Consider the following 26502-nt stretch of genomic DNA (forward strand, 5'->3'; position numbering starts at 1 on the left):
TCTTCTGGATCATCCAAATGCTCTCGATTATCAGTGGTCTTGTATGTCTTCCATTTCCAAATAATTGCTCCCACAGTTGATTTCTTCAAACCAAGCTGCTTACCTATTGCAGATTCAGTCTTCCCAGCCTGGTGCAGGTCTACAATGTTGTTTCTGGTGTCCTTTGACAGCTCTTTGGTCTTGGCCATAGTGGAGTTTGGAGTGTGCCTGTTTGAGGTTGTGGACAGGTGTCTTTTATACTGATAAGTTCAAACAGGTGCCATTAATACAGGTAACGAGTGGAGGACAGAGGAGCCTCTTAAAGAAGAAGTTACAGGTCTGTGAGAGCCAGAAATCTTGCTTGTTTGTAGGTGACCAAATTCTTATTTTCCACCATAATTTGCAAATAAATTCATTAAAAATCCTACACTGTGATTTTCTGGATTTTGTTTCTCATTTTGTCTGTCATAGTTGAAGTGTACCTATGATGAAAATTACAGGCCTCTCTCATCTTTTTAAGTGGGAGAACTTGCACAATTGGTGGCTGACTAAATACTTTTTTGCCCCACTGTATGTATGTATGTATGTATGTATGTATGTACGTACGTACGTATGTATGTATGTATGTATGTATGTATGTATGTATGTGTGTGTGTGTGTGTGTGTGTGTGTGTGTGTGTGTGTGTGTGTGTGTGTGTGTGTGTGTGTGTGTGTGTGTGTGTGTGTGTGTGTGTGTGTGTCAGCTAGCATCTGCCAGTCTAACAGCTGGAACATATTGGGCTGTTGAGGGGGCTGTGGCGTTGTTCACCAGGAGCTGTCACACAAACACACACACACCCAGCAGGCCTGGACGCACTACCATACACACACACACACACACACCAGGCCTGGACGCACTACCATACACACACACACACACACACACACACACACACACACACACACACACACACACACACACACACACACACACACACACACACACACACACACACACACACACACACACTGCACGCACACACCACACACACACACACACACACACACACACACACACACACACACACACACACACACACACACACACACACACACACACCCAGGCCTGCACGCACCACCATACACACACACACACACACACACAATGCTGATGTTAAGCTGATGCTGACACATCAACAGACAGCAACACAGACAGCTGCACCACTGTAGGACTATCAACCAGCTCATCTGTTAAAGTACCATGTCCCTGAGACAAATACAGCTTGGCATAGTGTATGTGTGGGGCTGGGAGTCACCAGAGACCTCACCATGCAATATTATCACCATACTTAGTTGCCAATACCATATGTATTGCCATTCTCGCGATTCTATATGCATTGTGATTCGATGCTGTGATTTTATTGCGATTCGATGTTCTAAACATATTATTCACCAGTCTTCTGCAGAGGGACGAGAGAGAGGCATGAGAAAATGACGTTTGATCAGTCATGTTAATAAAAGTGCTGAAAACAAATTGTCTCCCTATTTAAAAAGAAGATGGGGAACAAGCTGTGAGTTTTGGTGCAGGAAGAACCACGCAGCGCAAAAATAACATTGTGAAATGTAACTGTGTAACTGTATCGATTTTCCCGCCCATCACTGTGTGTGTGTGTGTGTGTGTGTGTGTGTGTGTGTGTGTGTGTGTGTGTGTGTGTGTGTGTGTGTGTGTGTGTGTGTGTGTGTGTGTGCAGATGTGTGTGGAGAGAGAAAATGCATCTGTACAGCAGGTGTGTCTATGTATCTATAGGTCTGTGTTTGGTATGTTTTGTATTCATCTGCATGTTACCGTAACTACCTTGTTGCCATGTTACAGGCCTCTGGTTTTGCATAAAGTGTCATATCTGTGTGTCTGTCTATGGTGAGTGTATTCTACAGGACAGTGTTTCCCAACTCCAGTCCCCCAGTACCCACAACAGTACACATTTTGTACCGTAGCCCTGGACAAGCACATCTGATTCAACTTGTCAACTAATCAACAAGCCCTCAGTGAGTTGAATCAGGTTTGTTTGTCCAGTGCTTAGTTTAGTTTATTCATTCGACCATTTGAAAAAAAAACAAGCTCGCGTAAAACTTGAAAAAGCCGTAGGATAACACACACTAAAGTCTGGGACTTATTTCCATTGTGGTCCTCTTGAAACAAGATGGCTAGGCCAGATCTACAACAAAGGCGTGTCCTGTTAGGGGTAGTCAAGGACTGGAGTCGGACAACATTGCTACAGCTGGGTGTTGCTGATGCTGTGAGTCTGTTTATGCACAATACATATTCCTTGTGTGTCTGTATATTGTGTGTCTGTGCGTTCGTGTCTGGAGCTTGTGTGTGTAAAGCATGTGTTTGTGTATTCTGTGTGTATGTGTTTGTGTTTGTGTATTCTGTGTGTATGTGTTTGTATATTCTGTGTGTTTGTGTTTGTATATTATGTGTATTTGTGTTTGTATATTCTGTGTATTTGTCTTTGTATATTCTGTGTATATGTCTGTATATTCTGTGTATATGTCTGCATATTCTGTGTATATGTGTTTGTATGTGTTTGTATATTCTGTGTATTTGTCTTTGTATATTCTGTGTATATGTCTGTATATTCTGTGTATATGTCTGTATATTCTGTGTATATGTCTGCATATTCTGTGTATATGTGTTTGTATGTGTTTGTATATTCTGTGTCTATGTGTTCATATATTCTGTGTATTTGTACCGTGAGTTGGAGTGTGCATTTCGGGCAGTACATCAGGGCATGGCAATCCAGCCACCGTGGCTGAACACTGGTCCTTCAGGTGAGATTTATTGACTCTGCACTTTCGCTGTTATTACGTGGATGGATCCTTCCTCCCTTCTCGCTCTCTCTCCTCTCCCTCTCGTTCTCCCTCGAACATTATTAACGTGCTGCATGAGGAAATACTCATTTGCTTCACATGACTCCACCCACCAGTTTCTAGCAGAGATCCATACCAGTGGCCAGAGACAACGGAACTACAGGAATTACCTCAGAGGAACTAGTGTTCTGCAGAATGGGACTACTGAAGAATGTACAGAATTGTGTGTGTGTGTGTGTGTGTGTGTGTGTGTGTGTGTGTGTGTGTGTGTGTGTGTGTGTGTGTGTGTGTGTGTGTGTGTGTGTGTGTTGTGTTTGTGTTGTGTGTGTGTGTGTGTGTGTGTCTGTCTGTCTGTCTGTCTGTCTGTCTGTCTGTCTGTCTGTCTGTCTGTCTGTCTGTCAGAATAAGAGTGTAGTGATGACCAGACTTAGAGGAATGTTTCGCAAGCAGGAATACTGAGATTATTATAGGACTGAGAGGACTGTTAAGGATGCCCGTAGAAGTAGATTATTATAGGACTGAGTAGGACTGTTAAGGATGCCGTAGAAGTAGATTATTATAGGACTGAGTAGGACTGTTATTAGAAGTAGATTCTTATAGGACTGAGTAGGACTGTTAAGGATGCCCGTACTGTTAATGCCCGTAGAGATTATTATAGGACTGAGTAGGACTGTTAAGGATGCCCGTAGAAGTAGATTATTATAGGACTGAGTAGGACTGTTAAGGATGCCCGTAGAAGTAGATTATTATAGGACTGAGTAGGACTGTTAAGGATGCCCGTAGAAGTAGATTATTATAGGACTGAGTAGGACTGTTAAGGATGCCCGTAGAAGTAGATTATTATAGGACTGAGTAGGACTGTTAAGGATGCCCGTAGAAGTAGATTATTATAGGACTGAGTAGGACTGTTAAGGATGCCCGTAGAAGTAGATTCTTATGCCATGTGGACGTCACAGGAGGTTGCAGGCACCTTAATTGCGGAGGATGGGCTTGTGGTAATGGCTGGAGCGGAATCTTTGGAATGGAATGAAATACATTAAACACGTGGTATCCATGGTTTCCTGCCCTCAGCAGCCTCCACTGGTGGATGTCCACAACACTCGCTTTACCACTGATCTAAATGTCCACAAACACCAGTGACATGATTTCTTCCAATGGGTTTTCTTTCCCCGTGATGTATAAGGAGGGACCTTCTGTCTGTGCCATGCAAAGGTGCAATGCAAATCAAGCATGTTTATTGCTGCGGCCTATTCTGTGCAGTCAGTTGCATTGCATGCACTTCACCAAGCCCATCTTCTGTCAGCGGACACCTTGCACCACCCTGTTCGTTCCATCCCTACCTGCCATGGTCACAGTCTCAGTCAATGACAATAAAGCAAAGGTACCACACACTCATTGCTGTGCATGGCATGCTAGAACTACTTCCTGTGTCTTTCTTGCACATCCAATGGAGGTTTCCTAAGTGAAATATTCTAATAGCCTCCTTGGCCACTACTGTAAAGGGCTGTTGTAGTTCCTATTCTCCCTGTCCTGAACTACAACTTGACTACAGTTGGTGACCATATTGGATCCCAAAGCACAGGGAAGTGACTGACAGTCGGTTAGGTAGCAATGGAGAAATAGGTCATAGAGCTAAAAATACATATCTGTGTCCCTCTCTAGTCTTCCCATGAAGACAAAGAGAAGAACGTCTATGTGGAAAAAAGGGGGACTGATGGCAATAAACCAGAAAATAAATTCCCAAACAAAAAGAGAGGGAGAGAGCGAGAGGAGTGAGAGAGGAGTGAGAGAGAGAAAGAGAGAGAGAGAGAGAGAGATGAGAGAGAGATGAGAGATGAGAGAGAGATGAGAGAGAGATGAGGGAGAGATGAGGGAGAGAGAGAGAGAGAGAGAGAGAGATGTGAGAGAAGAGAGAGAGAGAGAGAGAGAGAGAGAGAGAGAGAGAGAGAGAGAGAGAGAGAGAGAGAGAGAGAGGATGCTCAGGCTCCAGTGAACTCAGCAGGCCTGGCTGTTCCTTTAAACAGTGCCTGAGCACAGAATTATGTGGAATTCATTTCCCTCGGATCAGTCAGGCACGGCAGAATAACTATCACAACAGTCAGTCAGCATATGGCCTCCTTCTCCAAGTAGACTGACAGAATGAAAGGATTGGGGGGGGCAGACAATGGAGGAAGAGAGAAAGAGTTAAAAACAAAGAGACATGATATGGGCAAGGGGTAGGTTTGAGGATGGATGGCAAGAGAATGAACGGAGGGACCCCTAAAGAACTGAGAATTGAGCTGTGAGTCAGGGATGGCAATATGAGGGAAGCAAGGGGTGGGTGAGAGAGAGAGAGAAACAGAGCGAGAGAAAGAGAGAGAGAGAGAGAGAGAGAGAGAGAGAGAGAGAGAGAGAGAGGAGTAGCAGAGAGATTAAAGGAGGACTATTGGAGAGGCTAGGGGAATGCCCAGTAGATTGATGGTTCCCAGAGGATGTGCTTACACACACTGAACTCTTTGAACCTCTGAGATGCATTGGACAACATTTGAGTAGTGAGCTCTGAATACTCTAAATCAGTGTTGTCCTCAATAACTAGTGCATTCAGTAGGCTAGATACCATTATATAAGCAGCGGGAGCCGTGGTAGAGGGTATTAACTAGACCCTTACTGAGAAACATTCAAGTCAGAATTGATCAGTTCCTAGTCCAATGATGGCTCCTATCCCATACCATTCCCTTTGCTCACCCTCATTCCTATTTTTCATGCAAATAAGTCAAACAAATCCATTTGAAATGGCCTTGCAAAGGCCTCTGGGAGTGTCTATGTCCCCACTTGTTCCCAGTAATTGAGCAGCCAGAGACCAGCAGAAATGAACTCAGCCGCGCGCGCATCACTGGGAGCGCAGATAAGCGCGGGGTTGCTAAAACACTGCCATGACATGGAACTCACAACTAATAACTGATAAATGACCAAATGGGTGGTAGGCTACTGTTGGTTGGCCTAAACAGTGTGTGACTGTGTGAATTCTGTCTGCTTTCAGGACAAGATCCAAATAGTCATCTTAAAATGTATTTAAAAACAGCAACAGCAAAAGCAACAAATGCATATAAAATGTTCTAGTTACTCTCGTATAACAATGGGGCAGCCTAAACGGAGAATATTATAATGAGAAAATGAGCGGCATAGCTCAGGCCTCCAGCACCATCTTTCACCTCGGGTTCCTGTGCTGTTCACGATCAGTATCGGTAGGCAATAGGCTGATTTAATACGTTTTAAGAGGTGCAGTTTTGCCTTACTAAAACTCACACACGAATGTACCATTTTATTTACGCATATATGAATAACCCAACATTTTAGACTAGTTGGCCATATCCTATGGCAACAAATAGCCTAACTTGTGTCAGTTTCCCCAATAATTAGAATGCCATCACTGTCGCGCAACGACGGAATCAAATCAATTATGTTGAAGACAAAAACATTAATTAAAGCAGTTCACTGTTGCTTGTAACGGGCTATTCGTATACTTAAGGTAATGGGGTTGTCATGAATTATATGAAATGTCGCCTGTCTGGATTTCAGATAGCGCTGACTGCACAGCATCGACTGCATCGCAACTACATTCCCGCTCAGGTACCATCCGATGTGTTCCGCGCTACAGTAGGCTACCACGTTCTTTGTTAGACAGGCTGCAAATGCCTACATTTATCCAAACAACACTCCAAAAATACATATTCGAGAGTCGATGTATTATGTTTTCAATTATTTCTAATCGAAAAGGTGTCAACTGCATCTCACCAAGCGGACAGACGCACAGACACCTTTTGGAAACGAGCCCAGGCTGAATTCCGCACGTTGAAATGTTATTGTGTAAATTCTGCACAAAGGAATCGAATGGAAACTTGATGGAATGTTCACCGTTCAACGCGACTGGTAGAGATGACACTAGTCTAATAAAAGCAACCACTCCCGGCACATAAGTTAACCATTTTATATGATGCAAGCTTACACAATATTGTATCAGGTGTTTGCAGATAGGAACGCGTGTCTTGTTGGAGCGAAGGTGCGCTGCCTGTAAACACTGCTGCCATTATAATCGCAAGCACGTAGGCTATTTTGCCAAGAGGTCTGTCGCCAAGAAAATGATGTCCAAAGGGTATTAGGTTTCAGCCGACAGAGGCTCCCACCAGCTTGGTTTTACCTACCTGTTTACAGCCTAACGCAATAATGTGAACAGGTATCAAGCACAACCTTTTCAAAAAAACACTGCCACTCGCTATTTTTCGCTATTGTAAAAGCGCTACCTGACCAGCCATGCAAGTTGGCTGCGATCTTGTCTATTGACTAGGGACACCGGGTCATAAATTGTACCTCAACATTCCACCATAGCGTCCTCATGTAATTACTGGCTCAGTGAAATTGTTTCTAGGCATCCATAGGCAGCTCTACATTTTGGAACATAACTCGGCTTGCTAAAAAAAAATAATGCTGTTTCATATATACCTTTCCATCGCTATTACACTCCATATAAATATTTGTAGCTTGCTATATAATAGCGATGTAGCCTATAGGCATGGTACTTCTTTCTTTACGATGCATAAAATTGTCAACGATTACCGAGGCTACATGGACTGACAGCATCCACAAATGTATCCCTAAAAATGTCAAAGATAAAATGTATGCACTTACGATTTCAAGGGGTTCTGTACCACTGTGGCCATTTTGATATAGTATGATAGATACAATGTAACACTGCAGATCCCGGTATTGCACATGTAATATACCAGCAATTTCAATTTCATTCATTCTCTGGGGCTGCGGCTGGAGCTGCCAGCCAATAGGAGCGGGAACGCTCAGTGACAGGTCTGGGGAAATGTAGTTTTTGCACATGTCACTATGTAACATGCTGAGAGTCAATGCACTACAACTACCAGTATGTATCGCGGTCAACTGTATAACGGTCCCGCCTTGGACTTCTATGGGTAAGCCAAACCGTCTACTGTAATGTCAAGGTTGGTGTGCTACTGGACTGTCAGTCTGTAGCTGCCATTCTAATTGATGCATTGTTTCCTTGTCTTGCAGATATAGAAATACATTTTAAGGGCGAGGCTGTATGCGCACCATCTCTCAGAGAGGATGCAACAAGGAGTTCTGTTCAGTTTCAACATAATAATAGCACTTTTTGAAATAATGTTTCAAATATAAGATGCTAAGTGGTAGATTTATGTTTCACCAACATCAGAACTGCACCCTGTCTTGGACAGGGCCCAGGTTGGACTGTAAGGTGAATTACATATTTGTGTATTCACTTTTTTTGGGTCATTTTTATGTCATAAATCAATTGTGCAAGATTCTACTACATAGAGTTTACTGTTCGTGCTGGGCTCATTTCCAACCTTAACATCAGTGATAACCTTCACACCCCAAATGGTCCAAGAATTTGAATCGAATATCATTTTGAGATCTACTTTTGGACAGCTTTCGAATACACTAAAGGGTCTTTTACTTAATCCTGTTAGATTGACTTTAGCAAGAGAGAGAAAGGGGGGAGGGTGTTCTGGAAGAGGGATAACTAAGATGTGTTGATAGGCCAATTGATAATGAAATAATCTATTCTAGGTGAGCGGATGCTGAAGAGGTTTAATAATTGATCGTTTTGGGTGACAGTGGAGTAGGGAAGATAATTGATTATTTTGGGAGTTGCCTCATCTGTTGAACCAAGACAGTGGGCACAGCAGTGATGGAATTTCTCTCCATTTCAGTTTAGCAGCAGTGGCGCCACTGAAGCCACTCTGTGATGTGATATTTATACAGTTGAAGTCAGAAGTTTACATACACTTAGGTTGGAGTCATTAAAACTTGTTTTTCAACCACGCCACAAATTTCTTGTTAACAAACTATAGTTTTGGCAAGTCGGTTAGGACATCCACTTTTTTGCATGACACAAGTGATTTAACCAACAATTGTTTACAGACAAATTATTTCATTTTATAATTCACTGTATCACAATTCCAGTGGGTCAGAAGTTTACATACACTAAGTTGACTGTGCCTTTAAACAGCTTGGAAAATTCCAGAAAATTATGCCATGGATTTAGAAGCTCCTGGTAGGCTAATTGACATAGTTTGAGTCAATTGGAGGTGTACCTGTAGATGCATTTCAAGGCCAACTTTCAAACTCAGTGCCTCTTTGCATGACATCATGGGAAAATCAAAAGAAATCAGCCAAGACCTCCACAAGTCTAGTTCATCCTTGGGAGCAATTTCCAAACGCCTGAAGGTACCACATTTATCTGTACAAACAATAGTGTGCACGTATAAACACCATGGGACCATGTAGCCGCTCAGGAAGGAGACGCGTTCTGTCTCCTAGAGATGAACGTACTTTGGTGTGAAAAGTGCAAATCAAATCACAAAGGACCTTGTGAAGATACTTGAGGAAACAGGTACAAAAGTATCTATATCCACAGTAAAACAGGTCCTATATCGACATCCTCTGAAAGGCCGCTCAGCAAGGAAGAAGCCACTGCTCCAAAAACAAAAAACAGCCGTACAGTTTGCAACTGCACATGGGGACAAAGATCGTACTTTTTGGAGAAATATCCTCTGGTCTGATGAAACAAGAATAGAACTGTTTGGCCATAATGACCATCGTTATGTTTGGAGGAAAAAGGGGGATGTTTGCAAGCCAAAGAACACCATCCCAACCGTGAAGCATGGGTGTGGCAGCATCATGCTGTGGGGGTGCTTTGCTGCAGGATGGACTGGTGCACTTCACAAAATAGATTGCTTCATGAGGTAGGAAAATTATGTGGATATATTGAAGCAACATCCCAAGTCATCAGTCAGGAAGTTAAAGCCTGGTCGCAAATGGGTCTTCCAAATGGACAATGACCCCAAGCATACTTACAAAGTTGTGTCAAAATGGCTTAAGGACAACAAAGTCAAGGTATTGGAGTGGCCATCACAAAGCCCTGACTTCAATCCTATAGAAAATTTGTGGGCAGAACTGAAAAAGTGTGTGCGAGCAAGAAGGCCTTACAAGCCTGACTCAGTTACACCAGCTCTGTCTGGAGGAATGGGTCATAATTCACCCAACGTATTGTGGGAAGCTTGTGGAAGGCTACCTGAAACGTTTGACCCAAGTTAAACAATTTAAAGGCAATGCTACCAAATACTAATTGAGTATATGTACATTTCTGACCCACTGGGAATGTGAATGAAAGAAATAAAAGCTGTAATACATTTCACATTCTTAAAATAAAGTGGTGATCCTAACTGACATAAGACAGGGAATTTCTACTAGGATTAAATGTCAGAGATTGTGAAAAACTGAGTTGAAATGTACTTGGCTAAGGTGTATGTAAACTTCCGACTTCAACTGTACATCTCTGTTAACACATATTTAATGAACATTAGCAAGTTCAGTCTATGGACTATTCAGACTATTACAATAAATATACCCAGGCACAAAACGTTCTGAATTGACTGTGGAGTGCATGTCATACCAAGAAAAAGAGCATTAACTGCACATTCTGTCAAAAATGTGTTACTGACATTTTTGATACATTCAATACATGCTTTATGACGTGGAAAAATATCTTGCCTCCATTGTGTTGTGTTATGGAGAAAATAGGAGGTCATTTTTGCAGTAACTGCAAAAAAAGTTACAGTGAAACCCAGAACAAAGGCAGTAACTGCAATCACTAACGTCAGTCACTGCTTTTTACCTTGGTGAAACCAAGCTTTGGGCTACAGTGTCTACGGTTTACCTTGGTTTTATTGCTTGCTCTTTGCTGATACAATTATCAAACTACACTACATGACCAAAAATATGTGGACACCTGCTCGTCGAACATCTCATTCTAAAATCATGGGCATTAATATGGAGTTGGTCCCCCCTTCGCTGCTTTAACAGCCTCCACTCTTCTGGGAAGGTTTTCCACTAGATGTTGGGACATTGCTGCAGGGACTTACTTCCATTCAGGCACAATATCATTATTGAGGTCAGGCACTGATGTTGGGCGATTAGGCCTGGCTTTCAGTCAGAGTTCCAGTTCATCCCAAAGGTGTTCGATGGGGTTGATGTCACGATTCTGTGCAGGCCAGTCAAGTTCTTCCACACTGATTTAGACAAACCATTTCTGTATGGAACTCACTTTGTGCACAGGGGCATTGGAATGCTGAAACATGAAAGTGCCTTCCCCAAACTGTTACCACAAGTTGGAAGCACAGAATCTTCTAGAAAGTTATTGTATGCTGTAGCATTAAGATTTCGCTTCACTGGAACTAAGGGGCCTAGCCAGAACCATGAAAGACCATTATTCCTCTTCCACCAAACTTTACAGTTTGTACTATGCATTCGGGCAGGTAGCATTCTGCTGGCATCTGCTTAACTCAGTTCATCGGACTGCCAGAGGGTGAAGTGTGATTCATCACTCCATAGAACACGTTCACTGCTCCAGTGTCCAATGGCGGTGAGCTTTACACCACTCCAACCGTCACTTGGCTTTGCGCATGTTGATGTTTGGCTTGTGTGTGGCCATGGAAACCCATTTGATGAAGTTCCCAACAAACAGTTATTGTGCTGACGTTGCTTCCAGAGGCAGTTTGGAACTCGGTAGTGAGTGTTGCAACTGAAGACAGGCGATTTGTACGGGCTTCAGCATTCGGCGATCAAGTTCTTTTAGCTTGTGTGGCCTACCACTTCGCAGACCCGTTGTTGCTCCTAAACGTTTCCACTTCACAATAACAGCACTTACAGTTGCCCGGGGGCAGCTCTAGCAGGTCAGAAATTTGACGGACTGACTTGTTGGAAAGGTGGCACCCTATGACAGGGCCATGTTGAAAGTCACTGTGCTCTTCAGTAAGGCCATTCTACTGCCAATGTTTGTCTATGGAGATTGCATGGCTGCGTGCTCAACTTGTGTTAAACTTAACTTCTGAACACCTCCAAATCAAAGGTCATGTAGTTTGGTAAGAAGAATGCCCCTCTCCTACCTCTGAGGGTTTAGAGCTTGAGGTTGTCACCTCATACAAGTACTAGTATGGCTAGACGGTACACTGTCCTTCTCTCAGCACATATCAAAACTGCAGGCTAAGGTTTAAATCTAGAATTGGTTTCCTCTATCGTAATCACTCCTCTTTCACCCAAGCTGCCAAAATAACCATGATTCAGTTGACCATCCTACCCATGCTAGATTACGGAGACATAATTTATAGATCGTCAGGTAAGGGTGCTCTCGAGCGGCTAGATGTTCTTTATCATTCGGCCATCAGATTTTCCACCAAATCTCCTTATAGGACATATCACTGCACTCTATACTTCTCTGTAAATTGGGCATCTCTGTATACCCGTCGCAAGACCCACTGGTTGATGCTTATTTATAAAACCCTCTTAGGCCTCACTCCCCCCTATCTGAGATATCTACTGCAGCCATCAGCCACCAACCTCCTCCACATACAACACCCGTTCTGCCAGTCACATTCTGTTAAAGGTCCCCAAAGCACACACATCCCTGGGTCGCTCGCCTTTTCAGTTTGCTGCAGCTAGCGACTGGAAGAAGCTGCAACAAACACTCACACTGGGCAGTTTTATCTCAATCTCTTCAATCATGGACACTCTTACTGAGAGTTGTGGCTGCTTTGCATGATGTATTGTTGTCTCTACCTTTTTGTCCTTTGTGCTGTTGTCTCTGCCCAATAATGTTTCTACCATGTTTTGTGCTGCTACCATGTTCTGCTGCTGCCATGTTGTGTTGCTACCATGATGTTGTCATGTTGTGTTGCTGCCACTCTGTTGTCGTCCTGGGTCTCTCTTTATGTAGTGTTGTGTTGTCTCTCGTCGTAATATGTGTTTTGTTCTATAATTGTATTTAATTTATTTGTATTTGAGTGTCCGAGAGCAAACCCGACATGTAGGCTACTCTACTTTCCACAAAGGGGTCATAATAGTTATGGGTTATAACCGTTTGAACGCTCCAGATGTTTTCGTGAGAAGACAGATTTTCGGGAAGTCTCGTGGTCTGACAAACACTACTGTAGCTCTGCCACCTTTCACCGCAGATAAGGAAGGCTGACATCAGCGGACGCAGTATATTGAGACGCAGCCCATGCAAAAAAAAACAACAACAGATATCTTTAGATTAAACCGACGGATTCGTATGGGGATTTTCTATTATTCTATTTCGACTCTAAACGGTCCAGCATTTAATTGTGTGTGCTCTCTTCCCTCGCGTTCAGTGGTTTTCACTAATCGTGTCAACTTGCATATTCACCACAAGATGGTGCTGCTGCTCAGCATACGACAGAACGCTCCTCACGTAACTACGTAGTCTTTTCCGTGCTCTGTTGCTGATGGCTCCTCCCTCGCCAATCCACGCGTTGTATTGTTGTTGTCCGGAGTGGGGGAAGTTTCTGCTACGGTCAGGCCAGGGATGGTTTAATGACAATGTCCGAAGTACTAATGAAAGAAATGGAGGAGGTATCGCTCTGTCACATGAAAACAACAGAAGAACACTCCGAAAATGGTCGGAGTTTTCTTTTGGTTGACGAACAAGAAAACCTACAGGTAACGACGTCGATTTGCTAGCACGCAACAAACGTTAACTGGCTAGGTAGAATGAAAACAAAGCCCATCTATCTGGTTGACCAAAGGGTAACATTAGCCAGCTGTAATGTTTGTGTCAATAAAGTTAAATATGTCACGTTGCCATCCCGTCTTGCACAACTAACAGCCAACTACGGTGTTAGCTATCGTTACTCATTATTTTGACATGGGCCTCGTCTAACCTAAGCTAACATTACGACGGGTAATGTTAGCCATTGAACAGTACTGGTGGGCTATTCTTGTTTTGTAGCAAATTCGTCGAAATGGTCGACGCGCAGTTAACTTGAAAGGAACTTTAGCCATGTAAGTATGACTAGCTCGGCAATGTTAACGTTAAAGATGTTTCGTTTTTAAAAGGGCAGGAGTATTATACCTTGATGTCTGTTACATAGATAATTATAGAGGCCTCTAGTGGCCAAAGGGCCGTTTTAACATGGGCAGCGCCATTGTGGGATTCCGCCATTTTTAAAGTAGTCAACTGGGTGGGGATTCCTATGGGTTGTAGCCTCAATGGCGCTTCCCATACTATCACAGACACTATAATGGCACATATATGAATATTAGTCATCTATCTAGGTCTATGGTATGTCAGCATGCCTGGTATTGTTTGTTTCCTTTCAGGAAAGTCCCTAATGAATCAGGCTGTGCAAACGCACCACACTCTAGCTGCTTTTAGCAATGATTGTGTACATTGTTTACATACATGTTGATCTCAGTTATATTGGGTTGCACAAAAACAGTCCGAGAGGAATTCCGGAAATTAAATACAATTCCATTTTGATTTACTGCACCGGTGGTTAGGATGATTGGTCACTACGACTGGGGGGGGTATTTGCGACAAAATATCGAAATTATCATTTTGACTAGAGGTATGCAGAGAGGAAGTGGGTCATCAACAGACCCACATTTGTAAAGCCTGTTTAATAATGTGATCCTTTAGATGTTCTGTATCTCATTCCCACCACCATAATCACAAACCATCCTGCCCACCAGCACCATTGAAATGGAATTGTATATAACTTCTGGCTTCCTGTGTACTGTTTTTGTGCAACCCAATACAATTGGGAGCAACACTAGTGTTTTGCTAAAAGCAGCAAGCCACACGCAAGTCTAGACTGAAGCTAATTAACTGTCTTGTAGAATTGAGCCCAAGAGGCTGTGGCTAGCTACCCAGTCCTTGAGTTCACAATTGAACATCAGGACCACACCTGGATCAATGAACTACAATTCCGACACTCTTGTTTTATAACATTTAGAAACATGAATAATCATTGCTTGCAATATAGTTTTGGAAACTGTTGGAACGTTCACATCAACGTCTTTCAAATACAAAATATACACATATTGTATGCAGTTTATCGACGTTGCATCCTGTTTGCACCCGACATACTTATCAAATGCGCAGCCGTCAGCCACCAGTCGAGGTATTAAACTTCCGTCCCAGTTCTGCTCCATTGGGGTCGTTGGAAGCTGAATATGGAGGGCAGGAAGTGTAGTCTCTGTTGGCAGCAGTGTTCTCACAAATACATCTTCATGCTTTTTTGTACATAGTATAGAGCACATACACTGAGTGTTCAAAATGTTAGGAACACCTGCTCTTTCCATTACAGACTGACCAGGTGAGTCCAGTTGAACGCTATGATCCCTTATTCATATCACTTATTAAATCCACTGGTTAAAGAAGGATTTTTAAGCCTCGAGACAATTGAGACATGGGTTGCGTATGTGTGCAATTCAGTGTGAATCAAATCACATTTTATTTGTATTAAATATTTCTAAAGAAAATAACCTTTTTTATTAATGTGTATATTTCAAATTCATATGATCCTACATGTTTTGATTCTCTGAACAGCATATTGTTAGAGTTAACTGAATTCCATCTGGTTAATGGGACAGACATGAATGGTATTTTGGACATGTATGAAATATCTAATAAGAACAACTATAATCCACACTCAGCCAAGACTCTCCAGCATATACTCTCTGATTACAACCGCATTGATGCCTGGCGAGCACATAATCCTTAAGCGAAAAAGTACACTTTCTACTCAAACAGGCATAAATAATTTTCACAAATCGATGTCATACTACTATCTACACCTCTAGTTTATTTAATTAAGAAAATAGAAATTCGACATGAGCTTGTCTGACCATCACACTTATTACCACTGCAAATTTCAGAATCCAACATATTGCGATCAATTTGACATTGAACTAAATTAATTAATAATAATCAATACAAATTCAGCAAAGGTTTTATTACAAATAATGATAATGCCTCAGAGTTAAATCACAATGAAAGGAAATATCAGATTTTGAAATGTTAACTGTGTTACAGCGTTCTCAACAAACACTATTTTCAGACCAGGTATCTATTACTCTTTCCCAAGTCAAGACACAACTTCATTTATTGATAAGACCGAGAGCAGAATTTGCCACCCGTCGAGTAAGGCTCAACCATTACTTCCATGGTAATCGCCTCAGTCATTTACTGGCCAACAAGCTACGCAGTAATGATCAATTAGCTGATATAGCAACTAGTAAATCCCCTGATTCAGATTCAATATCTGATTCTCCCGCTTCTATAAATGTGTACACCTGTGATTGTAATCCACACCGAGCCAGATTAAGTCCTTTCTAGATTTAGATGCAAGTGGCTGTTCCACTGGTTGTCATAAGGTGTATGCACCAATTTGTAAGTCGCTCTGGATAAGAGCGTCTGCTAAATGACTTAAATGTAAATGTTCTAGAAGATTGAAGAACTCCTCTTCTCTCAACAGAAGAAGCCACCTTGATGGGAGCCTAAATCTCTCTCAGTGAACTCAAAAGCTTGTGGATAGCATAAATAAAGGCAAATCACCTGGATAGGACTGTATTCCTTCTGAGGTCTACCATCTCAGGACTCCATCTCTACCAATCATTTCTCATCTTAAGTATTTGGGAGTAGATATATTTCCTGCCTTAGATAAAACCATATCCAGAAACTTTAACAGAACGCTCAAATCAATTCAATATGAATGGAGAAAAAAACCCTCGGTAGATGAAATAATAGCACAGTGGCTTTAACCGGCAGAATATCTATTGTCAAAATAAATATATAGCCACCGCTGAATTTCTGTAGTTCAATGCTTCCCATTGTTCCTCGTTCTGTCTGTTGGGATGAAAGTCATAGTGCGGTTTAAAGATGTATATGGCAAGGTAAACCATTCATGATCAAATGAACAAATTTACAAAGAGGGAAAGACGTAGGAGGACTTTCCGTACCCAAATGTAAATTGTATTTCCGTCCCACCCTAAACTGGTTTAGACGTGATTCTTCGGCTCTCCCGGCTGAGTATAGAGACATATGGTGTTGCCTATTGCCCTGGTGGTCTTCACTAGTATACCGTATCCCTTAAATAATGTCAACTACGCTTTGGGCTTATTATTGCTCACACAAATGTGGAATCCATACCCGTACCAATATCATGGACAGCAATGGTTTGAGAACATTCCAAGATTTGAAAGATGTGTACACATTACCAGGAAACACATTTTCTTCTGTATTCACAACTTAGGTCAGCCACGCTGGCCTATGGAGCCCCTTTAGGAAATCCAATTACGGAACCATGGGATTTATTTAAAGAAAGGACTGATCGCTATAATATATAAACAACTTTTGGAAAGCTCATTCTGAGCTAGCCATTAAAAAGTATGGTCCACAGATCTAATTGAATCTGAACAACCCTTTAACTGGAACAGAATATGGAAAAATATGACTGTGGCATCCCGTAAATCGAACCATCAACTTATACATTTTAAGTTTGTTCACAGACTGTATTTAACACCAAGGAAACGTTTAACATTGAAATTGGCCCAAACTGTTCACTGTGTCCCCGACATCAGGTAAGCACATTGATGTTGGAGTGCCTTGCAGTTATATGCTTCTGGGGCAAAGTAAAAAAATATATATATATTTTACTTAATGATGATAGCCCCATGAATCTCTCAATAAATCATAGAAGATTACTGCTGGCAGGCAGCACTGCTGGTGTGGTAGGCATGATTTCTGGTTCTGAAGGGAGGATGTGGAGGCTGACTGCGAGGTGGAATGGGTTGGGGTTATCTTTTTTCAATTTTAAAAACTCTCGCTTATATGAATGTTAAGTTCTCATTTCAAATGTTTCAAAAACTGGAACGCATGCGAGGCGTATTTGCATTTAAACAGATGATTTGAGTATCGTTGGGACATTTTCTTAGCAATGCTAAAGGGGACATGCAATGGCTCAATGTAATTAAATGCAATTTGAGTCACGAATAAGGGTAAGGTTGAGCCTTGTGGCTACTAATCACTATATTCAGTGTAATGTCGCCTTCTTTCATAACATAATTGTTAGGCCAAATGGTAATGGAGGAGCCATTTTGTCCTATTTATGTGGTTTTCTTACCCTGCTCACTATTAACACATTCAAACTAAAAATATGCACCTACGGCAATAACATCTGCATGTTTTTTCTCCATACCTCTGTGCATCCATACTACCTGGTCACTTATGTGCCTATACATTTGACCCATGACCCAAGTCGATATAGTGCCCTCTAGTGTTCACATTAAATTGAATAAATATAGACAAACTATATACACAACACAACAACTACATAAGCCAAAATTGCTCCTACAGGTAAAGTAATTTGGCATGTATCTGCCAACATAACATCTTACAGCTGCCTATAACATAGTAACATCTCCCATCCTCTCCAACATTAACCCAGGTCCACGATGAGGCTCAGTTCCTGGAGAGGCTGGGCTGCGGTGACATGCAGGGCGTCAAGGTCCTCTCCATCTTCGGCAACACGGGCGACGGCAAGTCCCACACCCTCAACCACATCCTGTTTGGCGGGGATACTGTGTTCTACACCTCCAAGTCCCCCAGCTCCTGCACGGTGGGCGTGTGGGCCGCCTTTGACCCCGGGCTGGGCCTTGTGGCTTTGGACACAGAGGGCCTGCTGGGGGCAGCGGCCAACCAGAACCAGCGCATGCGTCTGCTGCTGAAGGTGCTGGCCGTATCGGACGTGGTGGTTTACCGCACGCGGGCCGAGAGGCTGCACAACGACATGTTCCAGTTCCTAAGCAGCGCCTCAGGGGCCTACCTGAAGCACTTCACCCCCGAGCTGCGTGCCCTCTCCAGCCGCTGTGGCATGGACGTTCCCCTCTCCTCCCTGGGGCCCGCGGTCATCGTTTTCCAGGAGACCACCCACACCCAGCTACTGGGCCATGGTATGTACAGGAGAGGCCCAGTCACTAACATGCACCACATGCAATCATCTGTTTCTGTGCATGCATTACACAACATTTTGCTCCTGAGTTGTTAGGCAACACATTTTGGTATGTTTGGGATATGCTGTCATGTTGTTGCAGACTCATCTGCCCAAAGTAATAGCCCCTTAGGGATAAATAACATTCATTTTTATTATTGAAATTAACAACAACACACCAACATTTTCTTATGTACGGTCAGAATCATACTTAACCGTCACACTGTCTGAGACACATCCACAGATACAGATTCCCCAGCTACTTCAGTCACACCCACACATACTACACCATTTACACAGCAGTCAGGTGGGTGGGTGAACTCAACCCATGACGATGTCCTACTTTGTCCCCACAGAGCGAACAGATGTCCCTGGCTATGCAGACACTCAACTCCAGAGGCGCTTCCATGACTTGGGCCTGGGTACAGAGGCCTTCAGCTCAGTGCAGTACGTGGGCACCCAGACCATCACTCCACCAACCAACTACTCTCTGCTCCTGGAGGCTGTACGCCAGCAAGTCAGGAACACTGCCACCCGATCGCCCCGCCAACCGGCCATCGTCTTCAGCGCCTTGCAGGTCTGTGTGTGTTGATATCTCTTTGCATTGTCGCATAATTCATTTGTTTGATAGACAGGTAATGCCAGTACTAGTGAATTTTAATGGGAATTTGATGCTTGTCTGGGTAAATAGGCCTTTCCAAAACCCACTGATTGTTTGTTTTTGACCTCATGACTCTGCTTGCCTCCTCCCTTTCCACCCCTTGGTTTCCTCATCTCTCTCCTTCTCCCCTCCTCTCTAGGCCCTGAGTGACAGGTTCTGTGGGGAGATCTTTGATGACAAGATACCCCTCTACTCCTTCTTCCCTGACGAGTACTTCACCTGCTCTTCAGTCTGCCTCAGCTGCAAGTAAGTGACTTACCTGCATCTGCTGCATGTATCTGCCCAGACTAACTCTATCACATGAATCAAAAGTAAATGGAGAGGGACTAACCTGAAATTGTCCAATAGAAGCTCTCGTTTTCGTTGCAAACCATTTTCCACTGCAGAACGTTTTGATACAGTGTGCACTAATGAATGGTGTATTCACATGCAGCACGCGAGCAAATAGTGCTAGGATATGTGTCCCTCCCAGATGGGTTGCCACAAAGGAAGCATAAAAGTCGGTTTGTCATGTGGATATCATACCCCTCTATGGGTATTCATTCTGTACAGTAGAGTGTCTTCTTTCACTTGGGAAATTTGAGCTAGATTAGAAACCAAATATTTTCCCTAAACATGCGGATTGATGTTCATATCCAGAAATAGGTATTGGTTTAACAGGCTCTCACTGCTTGAGTATAAAGCCTTGTTTGTCCCTGTTATAAATGTGTTATGATGCACGTCTAACGTGTTAAGTCGCTAGGAGAGAAGGAGAAGCGCCTTTTGGCCATCCACCAACATGGGAGCGTTAGTCACTGATGTTCAGCCAAGTATTTTCTGTACACCTTCACGTTTTACACAAGTAACTTGGATGTTAGGTTTGTGATGGATGGATTCAACCGTCCTTCTGATTTGAATAGGGGTTTTCCCTGTTCTCTTTCCCCTCAGTATCCGCTGTAAGAACGGGATGAACCATCTCAGAGACAGGGTCCCTCACCTGGCAGACGGACTGTGTCAGTACGCTCACCAGTACAACAACAAGGTCCTCATCTGCAAGGTCCTCATCTCCATTTCACATATGGTCTATGTCTGTGATGGGACACGAGAGATAAATTACGTTCAGTTGAAAGCAATAAAGACTTATTCATGTGATCTGAAAAGAAAGTTGACAGTAGTGTTCTTCTATATACGATATAGGCTTAAATCCTGTGAAGATGGTTTTGAACAGTTTTGTAGTACAAGCGAAATGCATGAACCTAGCCGTGATCATATGTTGTGTGCTAACTCCCTGATCTGGTCCTACCCACGCAGAGGTGCTATGAGGGGGGCAGGGAGGTTATTGTCATCCCTAAAACCTCAGCCTCCACAGACAACCCCTGGTTTGGGCTGGCGAAGTACGCCTGGTCTGGGTGAGTTGCCGACGTAATCTGGTCTCTTTGCAGACACTGAGACACACACATATTAACTTTTACGATGGCATTAAAGATATCCCTTTCAACCAGGGCTCTCGAATCCATTCAATGAAGTACCACTCATACACAGATATACACACACATCCAAACACGGAATCCACTCTGCAATCGAAGCCAATTCACTATGTATTTCCTCTCATCCTTTCCCCCACCACGGTGCCCCTGTCCTGCCAGGTATGTCCTGGAGTGTGGCAGCTGTGGCATCATCTACCGCAGCCGGCAGTACTGGTTGGGCAACCAGGACCCAGAGAGCGGCGTGGTGCGGCCCGAGGTCAAACACGTCTGGGACGGGGTGAGCAGAGCTTCCTAGTCCAACACACTCCTCGTTGTACTGACGGGCACAATATGCAAACCGGCACTCAAGCTCAATTGAAGTACCAGTGAGAATATTTAGAGGAATTTGAGACAGCAGGTTGTAATATATGCGCAAAGTCTCTGGAATATATTTCACTTTCAAAGTATGTCACCTGTCAAAGGTTAATAAAGATGACGTTACTTTCACTGGCACCGTCAACTCTGCACACTGTACTTCAATATGTCACGGTCATCATCAGTTATGAATGGATGAACACGTACTGCCAACATGGATATCAAATGTATTCAAAGATGGCCTCCCTCTGACCGTTGCTCTCCCTGTCTTTGTGTGTCCAGTCTGAGGCCTTCCTGACAGACCACCAGAATGCGGCCCAGAGGATGCTGGATGGGATGAACTTTGTGATCCAGTCTGTGTCGGAGTACAGCACGGGCCCCACCAAGGCTGTCACGTCCTGGCTCACTGACCAGGTGGCCCCGCTCTATTGGAGACCCAACACGGACATCACCGTGAGTCATCACTCTCACAGCATCATCTAACCAGCAAACACGGCATCTAGACCAGCAACACACTCACAGGCTTTTTGAACAGATAGCAGAGCCCTAAGAATTGCTGTTTTTATTGAGGCAATAGACCCAGTGCAGCGTTAGTTCTAAACCCAATATATCATTATAGTGAATGAAATCAATACTCTGCTGTAATTCTCAAATGTGGCACTGAACAGAGTTGTTTGGTATGGTTGTGAGTGTATAGTTCTGACTACTGGCTCTTGACATTCTAATCATTATTGTGCTCTGTGCCTGTCCCCCAGATGTGTCACTGCTGTAAGAAGCCCTTTGAGGAGGCAGAGAGGAAGCACCACTGTCGTTCGTGTGGCGAGGGCTTCTGCCAGGCCTGCTCCACCCGCAAGATGCCCGTACCCGAGAGGGGCTGGGGAAGCACCCCCGTCCGGGTCTGTGACGCCTGCCACCGCCAGGGAGGGACCGACACCATCAACCAGGGTCAGGATGCCAGCTAATGTTACCTCCCCCAAAGTCTGATTTAGGATCAGTGTTTGGTCATGGATGTTAATGTACAAGCTGATGTTACCTTCTTAGTCTGATTCAGGATCAGTGTTTGGTCATGGATGTTAATGGACAAGATGATGTTACCTCCTCCTTAGTCTGATTCAGGATCAGTTTTTAGTCAAATGTATTATTATTGTTTTGTAATGAATGAATGAGGGTTGCATCCCAAATGACACCCAGTTCCTTTCATACTGCACTACGTTTGACCAGGGTGGGCCGTTCTGGGTCGGACAACGCTTACTTGCCAAAGACTTACCTACTTACTTGACTTACTTAGACTCTGGACAAAAGTAGTACTAACAAAGGGAATAGGGTTCCATTTGGGAGGCAACCAAGGTGTTTGATGTGAATAGTAAGTGTTCTTTCATGTCTCCCTCGAGAAAGAGACGACTCATCTCAAGGGACTTCCTGGTTGAATAGAGGTTAAAAGAAAATGTATTCCAGTGGTCCTGATGGCTCTGTTGGTCCCTCTCTGTGTCCTGTAGTGGCTGTGGTGGAGCCGCGGGGGCTGATGGCCCGCAGGGTGACAGAGGTGGCCCAGTCTACTCTAGACATGGTCACCACTGCAGTGGACTACCCTCTGTGTGAGTACGGCTAGCGTCATGCTTAAGAAATGCATCACAAATAAAGCTAGCTAGTACACATGTCTCTGTGTATTCACAAAAACACTTGGAAACCATAGACATTTTACAGCATATGCAGACAGTAATCTACAAGATACAGCATTATATTCACAAAGATTACACAGTCTTTATCCACTGCTCTGACTCAACGGCAACTACTTTATAAAGAGAGCTATTTATTTCTCTCTGTCCTCCATGTTCCAGGCTTTGTGAAAGGAGTGGCCCGGCCTGACTACTGGGTCCCCGACCCCCAGATCGTGCAGTGCCACAGGTGCAGCAAAACCTTCACCCCCAGTATGTCCAAGCACCACTGCCGGGCGTGTGGCCAGGGTGTCTGCAGCGGTTGCTCCTCCAAGAGCCGCCCCGTGCCCTCCCGTGGCTGGGACCACCCTGTCCGCGTCTGTGACGGCTGCGCCATTCGCAAGGGCAGCCTGTGAGGTCAGGGCAGAGACCTGGGACACCATTCTGCCGGGCATCTGAAATCTAGTCGGATGCCACGGCACACTACATGTTGCTTATCTTTGTTTCCCTGTGCACTGTGAGCCACTGACCTTTTAAGAGAGAAATCCAGATGAGCCCTGTCCTATGGGGAAGGCACTCGACTGATGTCCTGGAGTGGCTCTCGACTGATGTCCTGGAGTAGCACTCTAAACATGGGACTGCCTCATCTGATATCGACGGCCTAAAACCAGGAACGAGCTGGACTAGCGGGACAAGAACTGGACTTCTGAAAACTGGAATGCCAAGACCGTTGTAATTGACTGAGTGTAGAAGACTGAGAGAACCCCCATCCCCCCTAACCCAAACTACCCACTGCCGGCACTGAAAGACATAGCCAAACAACTTTTCTGTTAGTGATAAGGCACATGAGGCAGTCTTTAGTATATCAATTTAGGCTCTGCTTATCTTAAAAGGGGGGCACCTTAGGGATCCATTGATGTTTGAAACAAGCACATCATTTTGAATGAATACTGAGGGTTTAGTTGGTGATAAGACACCAGAGGCAGTCTTAATATCATTCTTATCTGTTGGGAATGGCTGAACATTCATGAGAGGTTAGATTTTAATTCAGGTGTGGGTTGTGGTGGCCAGCCAAGCCTTTGCCTCAGACAACGTGAAGGAGTAACAGGCGTGTAACCACGGTAACCCGACAAAGAGGAGACACAGGAAATGACATCGCAACATGATCTTCCTCCCTGATGCGATCTCAGGCAGTGCGCGCCATGGTTTGAGTCAGGAAAATGAATAAAGATGTCCCATACAGACATTCCAGTTTACATTAGTACCCTTTTTCACACTGTCGTGCTGATCCCATCTGTCTCCTGGCTCGTATTTTCCTTTGACATTGTCCTTTCCAGCAACTCGGGTGGATTGTTAACCATGTCAGTGCAGTACTGATGGGCTCGGCTCACTAGTGTGAAAGCAGTATAGTATGTTAATTTAGGCTCTGCTTATCTTAAAAGGTGGGCACCTTAGGGATAGATTGATGTTTGAAACAAGCACATCATTTGAATGAATACTGAGGGTTTAGTTAGTGATAAGGCACAAGAGGCAGTGGTGTATCATGAATAAAGTCACAGGTAAATGGCGTTGTTCGGCCCAACGCTACAACGGAGTCAACCCATTTGCATGTGACTATTCATGATGCAGCACTGCGTTGCATGCCGTTATTGCTTTTAGAAATGTGTTACCGACATATTAAAATAACAATGACTCACATATTTACATTAACTTTATTTTGATAAGTGAATATATAAAATGTCATTCTTCCACCAGAAGATATAGTGCGGACAGAAATCTGCTTGGTTCTTTCGGTCATGTTGCTACAGATGCGTACCAGTCCTTAATTATTTTTTTTGCGTAGTTGCTATGAAAAAGGACGGTCGCCTGTTCTGCTAAACGACATGGTTGCTATGCAGGCTGGATAACGTTCGTGTCCCTAGCTAGCCAACTTCAGTTCAGTCACGTCAAACATTGAGCCTGGAATGACAGTACACTCGCTGCATTTTCGTTTGTTTGAGCTGTTTTCTATTGGCATTTACTTGGATTTGTCCATGATAATGACGTTGTGTGATTTTTGCATTGGTCAGAAAAAGTGATCTCGTCTCGGCACCTTTCACTCTATGTATGGTACTACAGAGATGGACATTTAAGAGGTACACATTGTTTCCAAGGTCGGTCAGTTAAGGTTAATATTAACCCATGCTATATCTAAATAAATTCTAGTCTGGAAGCAAGTTGAGATAAAGACGAGATGATTCTGACAGCAACATGAACATGTCATGATGGACTGTTAGCAGGGATCCTGGAGCCAAACGACCAGTTTTATGATAGTGTTATTGTTTGGAAGAAATCGAATTGATTCGCTTGCTGATGAAAAGCACAGATTATTTGTAATCTCATCTATCCAGTGTCCATTGATGTGGGATTTTCATTTCTCCATCAGACATTATCTTTACAAAGTACTGGATCCTATAATACTGGCCTTCTATATAGTTATAACCAATTGTTGTTTTATTCCATGTGTGTATACCATCAGATTCTGTGTATATGACAATCTTTAAAACATTTTTTATTTTTTATCAGACTTGTCTGAATTGAAACTTAAGCTATCCCACTGGGCACACACTGGTTGAATCAACGTTGTTTCAACTTCATTTGTCAACCTATTTTGACGTGGACAACACATTTGGATTTGCAAAAAGTCAACCAGTACTGTTTTCATCTAATTTTAACCAGCGTTGTAAACATTGAAATTTGGGTAAAACTTCAACTTGTACAATTTCTTAACCTGACTAACAGGATGTTACATCAATCTAATTTCAACCTAATCATCAGAACTATGTATATGTTGAAATTGCATTTTAAATTCCACATCCTGTATTCAATATACAGTATAATGGGGTGGTTGAAATTGTTGAATTTCACATGATTCATGACATTTTATTTGACCTTGTTTCAATGTTGATACTAAAATGGTATGTTTGAATCAATGTCATTGTGTCAACGTCATGCCAACAACATAAATAAAGAGGTAAATTAAAATACAATTCAAACAGTGTGTGACCAGTGGGATGTATGTTCTTTTCTTTCTCCAAATTAAGTAAATGTAATCTCATACTGCATATAGAATATGTAAAAAATACATATAGCTACATCATTAGTTTTTCCTACACCTTTCTCGAAGGTCACTGCTAATGTACATTCAGATGACACCACAAGTAGCAGAGCCAGTAAGTAGGAGGATAAGCAGGCAGACACCAACAGTACTGGCTCTAGAAAGCAGTCTGGCAGAGAGGTTGTCTCCATTGGGTACATATAGGCCATTAGCCCTGCCATTTCTCAAACCTCCATCTGGATTTATCCAACCTCAACCTTCTTCAGAAACGTCAGGTCAAGCTAGAATGAATTGAGTTGCATAAGAACTGATGTGATGTATAAAAACTCAGCCACAGTGGAGCGAAGGTATAAGAACTGACCTGGGAACATAGGTGGAGGTTCTGTTGACGGAGTGCCCTGGACCATCACTCTATTTTATTCACCAGATTGGCCAGTTCCTGAAAGACCCAAGGTCATGTGAAGGTGATTGGTCTGTTTTTCTGTGTAGGTTTCTCAGAGAAAACAGGGTGGTAAATCAGACGAAGAGCCATGAAATGACAACCATTTCCTTGAATCATACC

At 43.3% G+C, this 26502-nt stretch overlaps 2 protein-coding genes across 2 annotated transcripts in view; one reads left to right on the forward strand and one right to left on the reverse strand.

Moving 5' to 3' along the window:
• Nucleotides 1-7607, reverse strand: part of LOC118396830 (zinc finger protein neuro-d4) — a 63844-nt gene extending 56237 nt beyond the window's left edge. The window contains exon 1 of the mRNA XM_052467413.1: nucleotides 7495-7607. Within this exon, the coding sequence (XP_052323373.1) occupies nucleotides 7495-7607 (113 nt within the window). The remainder of the gene's footprint in view (nucleotides 1-7494) is intronic.
• Nucleotides 7608-13163: 5556 nt separating this feature from the next.
• Nucleotides 13164-25883, forward strand: LOC118397274 (zinc finger FYVE domain-containing protein 1-like). Its single transcript, XM_035791878.2, has 11 exons — nucleotides 13164-13374; nucleotides 18165-18669; nucleotides 19064-19284; nucleotides 19508-19614; nucleotides 20296-20404; nucleotides 20659-20756; nucleotides 20994-21111; nucleotides 21471-21641; nucleotides 21944-22133; nucleotides 22685-22783; nucleotides 23027-25883. Exons 1-11 carry the CDS (start codon nucleotides 13249-13251, stop codon nucleotides 23257-23259), a joined length of 1977 nt encoding a protein of 658 aa, XP_035647771.1. The 5' UTR covers nucleotides 13164-13248; the 3' UTR covers nucleotides 23260-25883.
• The last annotated feature ends 619 nt before the right edge of the window (nucleotides 25884-26502 follow it).

This window comes from Oncorhynchus keta, chromosome 18 (assembly GCF_023373465.1).
Source record: "Oncorhynchus keta strain PuntledgeMale-10-30-2019 chromosome 18, Oket_V2, whole genome shotgun sequence".
Taxonomy (NCBI): Eukaryota; Metazoa; Chordata; class Actinopteri; order Salmoniformes; family Salmonidae; genus Oncorhynchus; species Oncorhynchus keta.